The sequence below is a fragment of the Lycium ferocissimum genome, chromosome 7 (genome assembly GCF_029784015.1).
Source record: "Lycium ferocissimum isolate CSIRO_LF1 chromosome 7, AGI_CSIRO_Lferr_CH_V1, whole genome shotgun sequence".
Classification (NCBI taxonomy): domain Eukaryota; kingdom Viridiplantae; phylum Streptophyta; class Magnoliopsida; order Solanales; family Solanaceae; genus Lycium; species Lycium ferocissimum.
The window spans coordinates 9,292,606-9,300,495 of record NC_081348.1 but is presented as its reverse complement, the minus strand read 5'-3'; the positions used below and the strand labels follow the sequence as shown (position 1 = coordinate 9,300,495).

At 35.8% G+C, this 7,890-nt stretch overlaps 1 protein-coding gene across 1 annotated transcript; it reads left to right on the top strand.

Moving 5' to 3' along the window:
- Positions 1 to 2,478: 2,478 nt before the first annotated feature.
- On the top strand, positions 2,479 to 3,148 carry LOC132063286 (histone H3.2). The gene has a single exon (XM_059455764.1). It carries the CDS (start codon positions 2,554 to 2,556, stop codon positions 2,962 to 2,964), a length of 411 nt encoding a protein of 136 aa, XP_059311747.1. The 5' UTR covers positions 2,479 to 2,553; the 3' UTR covers positions 2,965 to 3,148.
- Positions 3,149 to 7,890: the final 4,742 nt, after the last annotated feature.

The window sequence follows — 7,890 nt, the reverse complement described above, 5'->3', positions numbered from 1 at the left end:
ACTTCTCTCAATACATTCATTAAAATAGCTCGTACCAAGAAAACGAGTCGGAAATCCACTAGTGGAAAGGCTCCAAGGAAGCAGCTAGCTACTAAGGCGGTCATAAAATCTGTGTTTAATCAAAATAAAGGTAATTCACTGAGTTTAGGCCAAAATTATCTCTTATAAATTAGAGATCAAGATATTAATGATTGAATGGTGGAGCTTTCGATGAAAATTGAAACATCCATTATTCAAAAGATTTATCATATAGATGTACTATAAAGGTTAAAGAACCCATTATTAGTTCTTTTTGGAAATTCTTTTTATACGGTTTCAACAAATTATTCTCAAGCTAATACTCCGTACCATTTCTCCAAGTGAAAAAATATCCTACCTAAAATTGAGGTTGGAATAAGGTACATACTCCCTCTTCCAATAGCAAAATTGTGGCAAAAGAAGAATTGGCAAAAATAAAAGAAAACAATTATGGAGTAACTACCTTGATATCCACATGGCAAATACACATTTGTTACTTTAGTAGCACGTAGATCACTATCCGATCAATCATCTCTTCTCCAATCTCCACTGTTAACACAAAATCTCAATCAACAGCGTGCATTAACTCTCAATAACTACAACATTCACTCGACATGCACGTGTAACACATGTGCCAAGAAACTAGTATACAAATTGGGCTAAACTAGGTAAGAAGGTAAAAAAAAAGGGGTCAATTTTGGTAGCATTGGTGCCCTAACGGTTGCAAATAGTAATTATTCCAACAAAAAAAATTGAAAAGAAAAAAAAAGAATTAAAAGAACAAAATCACGACGCAGTAGCTAGCTTTGATAGAGATGTGGCAAATACACATTTGTTACTTTAGTAGCACATCTCAATCACTACAACACTCACTCGACATACACGTGCAACACACGTGCCAAAAAATTAGTATACAAAAGGGGCTAAACTAGGTAAGAAGGTAAAAAACAATTTTGATAGCATTGCCACCCCAACTATTACAGATAGTAATTATTCAAAAACAAAAAAAATTAAAAGAACAAAATCACGATGTAGTAACTAGCTTCGATATAGACGTGGCAAACACACATTTGTTACTTTAGCACACGTAGATCACTATCTGAGCAATCATCTCTTCTCCAATCTCCATCGTTAACACAAAATCTCAATCAACGACATGCATTCATTCACAATCACTACAACATTTACTCGACATACACATGCAACGCATGTGCCAAGAAATTAGTATACAAAATGGGTTAAACTAGCTAAGAAGGTAAAAAATCGATCAATTTTGGTAGCATTAGCGCCCCTAATAGTTACAAATAGTAATTATTCCAAAAAAGAATTGAAAACAATAAAAGAAAAGTAAAAGAACAAAATCACGACGTAGTAACTCGCTTTGATATCCACATGGCAAATACACATTCGTTACTTTAGTATCACATAGATCGCTATCTGAGCAATCTCTTCTCCAATCTACATCGTTAATACAAAATTTCTTCAACGGCTTACATTCATTCTCAATCACCACAATGCCAAAATTTTCAAAATCTTTTTCAAAATTTTCAAAGCCCTCCATCTCTCTATATAAATCCCCCATTACCCTTTTCTCAAATTCACCATTGTAGTAAAACTCCAACTTCTCTCAATACATTTAATTAAAATGGCTCGTACTAAGCAAACAGCTCGCAAATCCACTGGAGGAAAGGCTCCAAGGAGGCAACTAGCTATTAAACCTTTCAGAAAATCTGAGTTTAATCAAAATAAAGGTAAATTCACTGAGTTTAGGCTAAAATTATCTCTTTTTAAATTACATATCAAGATATTAATTAATGAATGGTGAAGCTTTCAATGAAAATTGAAACGTCTATTATAGTAAAGATTTATGATTTAGATGTAATATAAAGGTTAAAGAACCCGTTACTAACTCTTTTTGTAAATTCTTTATACACTGTTCAACAAATTATTCTCAAACTAATACTCCGTACCATTTCTCCAAACGAATAATAGCCTGTTTGGCCAAGCTTCTAAATTCGGCTAGCTTCAAAAATGTATTTTTGGCAAAAAACAGTTTGTATTTAGCCAATTAATTTAAAAAGCGCTTTTGAGTAACAATTAGTGTTTGACCAAGCTTTTTAAAAAAATGCTTCGAAGTGTAGTTTTATTAAAAGTGCTTTTGAGCAAAAGCTATTTCTTTTTTTAGTTTTTGAAAAAAGAGTTTCTGTTACTCCTAAAATTACTTATTTTATTTCAAAAGATTAGTCAAACATCTCACTTTTTATATTAAAATAAGTAGTTATGCATTCTCCAATCTACAGTTTCGCGCGGATCGCTATCCGGGTAAATTATCTATTCTTCAATCTGCATCGTCAATACAAAATTTCATCAACGCCGTACATTCATCTCAATCACCTCAAAGCCAAAAGTTTCAAACTCTTTCCCAAAATTTCCAACGTTCCCGCCCTCATTCTCTGTGTATAAATCCCCCATTACCCATTTCTCAAAACCACCATTGTAGTACAACTCCAACTTTCTCAACATACAATCATTAACATGGCCCGTACTAAGCAAACAGCTCGCAAATCTACAGGTGGGAAGGCACCAAGGAAGCAGCTAGCCACCAAGGCTGCAAGAAAATCTGCTCCAGCGACCGGAGGAGTGAAGAAACCTCACCGTTTCAGGCCAGGAACTGTTGCTCTAAGAGAAATCAGGAAGTACCAGAAGTCTACTGAGTTGTTGATAAGGAAGCTTCCATTTCAGAGACTGGTGAGGGAAATTGCTCAGGATTTTAAGACAGATCTGAGGTTCCAGAGTAGTGCTGTTGCTGCTCTACAAGAGGCCGCTGAGGCTTACCTTGTTGGGCTATTTGAAGATACTAATCTCTGTGCAATTCACGCTAAGAGGGTTACTATTATGCCGAAAGATATTCAACTTGCTAGGAGGATTCGCGGAGAAAGGGCTTAGGAATAAGCTTGTTAGTGTTTTATCTGTTTGATGTTTTTGTTTACATCTGTTGTTTGGATGCTAGGGTTAGTGGTGTAAATCCTAATAGTATGTGTAAACTGTTGGTTTACTAGTATTCTGGATCTTATCAATGAAATTTTTAGTACTTCTTTTAGTTCAATTAAAGATCTAGCCCTTGCATCTCCTTGCAATTTGTCCAAAATTGAAGATTGATGCACTATTTGGTGTGTATTTAGTAGAAATATTATGTATTGTAATATTGATATGGTGTGCTGTTATTCTTACCTTATACTTGTGTAGCTATGGCTTTTTGGTGTTGCATACTAAGACTTTTCAGCAAATTACATTTTTGCTGTAGTATTTTCATTTATAATCTCTCTTTTTTTGGCTACTTATTGGTGTTGTGTATAGGTATTTAGAGGAACAAAGCATTGATTCGTTCATATCATGTCAATTAGTTTGATGTTTTTGTTTACATCTGTTGTTGGAATTCTAGGGTTAGATGTTGTATATCTTATAACTGAGTTCAGTATGTGTAACCAGTTGGTTTATTAGTATTCTGGAATCTGATTAATGAAATTTGTACTTTGTTTTCTTCGATCAAAGATGTTGCATTTACATTTGTGTGTTATTTGCTCTCAATTGAGGATTGAGGCGTGACTTGGTGTTTGATGGTTGATTATTTGTTTAAGGGGGGATTTAATAGAAATATTAAATATTGGAGGTGTTGTATTGTTGAATACTACTCCCTCCGTCCCAATATATGTGATGTAGTTTGATTGGGCACGGAATTTAAGAAATAAAGGAAAACTTTGAATCTGGCGGTCTAAAACAAGCCAAAGATACTTTTGTGGTTATAAATCATCCCGTCAAGCATAAAAGGTAAAGTTTAAAGTTAAATTGTTGCCAAAAAAAAAAAGAAAAAAAAAGAAATGTGTTACTCTTTTTGAGACTGGCTAAAAAGGAAAGTGTGTCATATAAATTGGGACAGAAGGAGTAATAGCTTTCAGCAAATTATATTTTCGTTGTAGTAATTTCATTTACAGTGTTATTTTTGCTACTTATTTGTGCTGTGTATAGGTATTTAGAGGAACAAAAGCCTTGATTCCAAAGACAATGACTTGGCACTTCTTGTTCTGTTTAGCATTTTGTCTATGTAGGAAGTGCAACCCCAATACTTAGCAGTTCCTGAGATTTGAGTCATTTGACATTATTAATTCAATATAGACTTTATACTCCTCTGTGTTTAGGGCATTGTTCAAACTTTGCATTTCTTGTATCATTGTTTGAAACTTAGATTGATTTGGGTTTGTTGTCAAATGCTACTATATTGCAGGAGGTGGATTGATGTTTATTTTTTTCATGTTAATCATCAAAGGTTGAACTTAGCTGTGTTCGACATGGTGGCCACTTAATGAATTTTCTGTTTGACATTGGTTTCTGCTAAAATGAGTTGTGCCGTAGCAGTTGTATTTACACTGAGACTGGTCTATTGTGATGCATCTCGTAAAATGTTCATCCCCAGGTCAGTAATTTGTGAATCCTTCACTATTTCTCGCTCCGTCTTTGTTTCAGTTTATTGATTAATACTTTTGCTTGTTGTTAGTTGTTACTTTTTGACTTGGTTATCTGAAGCTTTGGTTATTGGATCAATATTCAACTTCTGCTGGAGAAATGATTCTTGGCCTGAACTTGTGTGTGAACTGAAGTTTGCCATTAAGCAATGTGATCTGATTGATAAGAATGCTAATTCGAATTGATTCGTGGAGGAAGGGCTTAGGAAGGATCACTAGTGTTAGGGTGCTGGTGTAAATCTGATGATTCTTTTCAATGGAAGTATGCATAAACTGCTGGTTTGTTAGCATTTGGATCTAATTAGTGAAACCACTAGATTTTGCTTCAAAATCGAAGATCTAGACTGTACATATTTGTGATAAATTTCCCGAAAATTGAAGACTGAAACATTATTTTGTGATGAGACTTGGGTACACATACATAAAACTACATTACTCTATTTGGAAGGGGAATTTGAACATCTTTCTTTCTGATTTGGTGTAAATCTTTCTTGTTTGGCTAAAGTCATCGATGGACCCCTGAACTTGTCCTGATTTTCCATTTAGACCCCCCAACTGAGACGTTGACCATCTGGACCCTCGAACATAAGCTAAACTGTGCCATTTGAACACATCATGCCAGCTTGGCACATGCGTGCAGTACACTGCTTTAACAGAGTGTGAGAAACCAATTTTTTTTTTTTTTTAAATTTTTAATCATTAAAAATTAATTTTAAGAAAAACTCTATTTTAAAATTTATTTAAATAATTAAAAAAACTGAAAAACCCAACCCATCCTCTCCGATAGCCCACTTCGCCGCCGCTGCCTCCGCCGCCGCTCCACTTCAAATTCTGTTTAAACAAATCTCTGACGAAAAACGACACCTTTTTTTAATCATTTAAATAGATTTTGAAGCGGCGGCGGCGAAGTGGGCTAAATTTTCAGATCGAAGAGGATGGGTTGGGTTTTTCAGATTTTTTTTTTTTTAATTATTTAGATAGATTTTAAAATTAATTTTTTTTGTTGACATGGCTTAATTTTATTGGTCTATTTTTCCATGTCACAGCAAATGTAGCTCACGCACCACACTTGATCTGGATTGTGTTCAAATGACACAGTTTAACTTGTGTTCGAGGGTCCAGATGATCAGCGTCTCAGTTGGGGAGTCTAAATGGAAAATCAGGACAAGTTCAGGGGTCTATTAATGACTTTAGCCTTCTTGTTTTACCTTGTGATTTTTGGGTATGAAGTTCTATTTCTGGGCTTGTTCACTGCTTGCTGTGGCCATGTATTTTGGGGAGGAATAAATGCATCTAAATCCCAAAATACTGTTATCTGTTATGGTCGTACAATATATGGAAGCTAATCCAGATGGCGAAATGGATTTTGTTTATGAAGGAGTGGGAAAATGGGACACCATTACTTTGCAGTTCCCAAGATTTGAGTTACTTTTAAATCAATATTGACTTCAGAAGTCCTCATTCTGTCCACTTTTGATTCAGGCAAAATGAGCTGTGGTGCTGCAACAGATTGTGTTTAAAACTGAGTGAGATGGTTGTAAAAAAAAAAAAAAAAAAAAAAAACTGAGTGAGATGGTCTATTTTGAGGCATCTAACAGCTAGCTAACCGAAGCACTTTTACTAAATTTACCTGCAACAAATAGCAGTACAACGTTCAAAAACTTTCTTTCATTCATTTGCGTCTACTGAAGCTCATTTTGATATTGCTACTTTACTACTGTTTTGACTTCTGCCAAATAACTAAGGTACCAACTAAAAGATAGTCTATCATTTTATGATTTTAGTTTCTTTTTATAATCTTTCAATATTTCTTTGACACATGTTGAACCTTGACAGTTGTTGGCCAGTTTTCCTATGACTTTCTGGAGATAGTACATCTTCACTTGATTGGAATGGGATGCTGAACTTAACCTTGAGACATGCTATCTTTTCAAGCTCGCTAAATGTCCATTCTCAGGTCAGTATTTCACTCTCCAATGGATAATGTCTTTTTATGCCAAAGCTAGAGCTCGTACAAGCTTCCAAATTTTATATTTTGTTGGCCAAAAGTCATTGTGGCTTTGATGATACTATTAAAATTTGATAAATTGGCTATACCATATTACTAGAGATTTTGAGGGCTTCTTATACTGACTGTGATAAACCGAAAATTAAGTTATGGTTGGAAACGAGGATACTGGTTCCAAGTTAAACGAGGAATGCCCGTATCTTAGATACAATTCCTGCTTCGCGAGGTTTTTAGTTTCGATAACTCCTTTAGATAAATTCCTACTTCTTGCGGCGTTGGCATTTCAACTTTTTGACTAATGCTTTTGCTTGTTGTACGTTGCTACTCTCTTTCCTTAAGCTTGGAAGTTGATTCAATGCAGAACTTCCTAGTGAAAGGGCCAAGGAAAGTTGATTACTACCCATCAAAGTGCCTGGAGTATTTTCCACGTCTTTTAATCACCATGCTGATGCAACATTTTACTGCACGCGTTTTCGTCGTTTGGAATTTGTAATCTTGAAATTCTTCTCCGCTTACCTGCTTTATTATCTATGTTCTTACCTTTAAGTTGTGAGTTGTCTATGCAAAATTTTGTATAGTCTATATGCCTCTATGACCTTAAAATATCATCAATGTGATATGCTATTAATTGAAGAGCAATACATCATTAGAGGGGTCTCAATTTACCTTCTCTTGTTTTCTTTTGATTTTACTAAAGTGTCACGCTCCAAACCTGGGGAGCCATGGCCTGCACCCGGTGCCCTACCATCGAGCGTACCACTTGTAACACATATAACCCTAACATATATAGAAAAATTTGACACCAAACACTGATGATCTGGAAAACACACCAATACCACCACTAAGGGGTCAACTCAAAATGTACATATATACAAGGGCCGGCAAGGCGACAACACCTATCAACAACCTGTCATTTGAAGATACAATTGAATACAACCACAGGACATGTCTACAAAAGCCTCTAAGAGTATCAACATCTGTCATATGGTCAGGATGGGGCCCCGACCTGCTCGTAAGCTCTGTACATATGAAAAGACTCTCTAGACTGTGGTAACTCCGAATGAGGTGGAGCTTATCGATCAACGCCGAACTCTAGCAACGCCAATTGGGGAGGCTTGATACATGTCTGCTAGCTAAGTTGCGCGGACACTTTGTTTTTTATGCCGCACCAGTCTCGACACGGGACGGGTGCGGCAGCGGGATACGTCTCAGATACGGCCAACCAGCTTTGGATACTTTGACCCGAGTCCATGGACAATTTTTTTTTGGGGGGGGGGGGGGGGGAATTGAGATTTTGATTTCTCAAAATGAAAAATAAAACAGATTTAAGACATGCGTAATGGC

Coding starts and splice junctions, on each gene's coding strand:
- LOC132063286 (XM_059455764.1), top strand. CDS start 2,554: ATGGCCCGTACTAAGCAAACAGCTCGCAAATCTACAGGTGGGAAGGCA.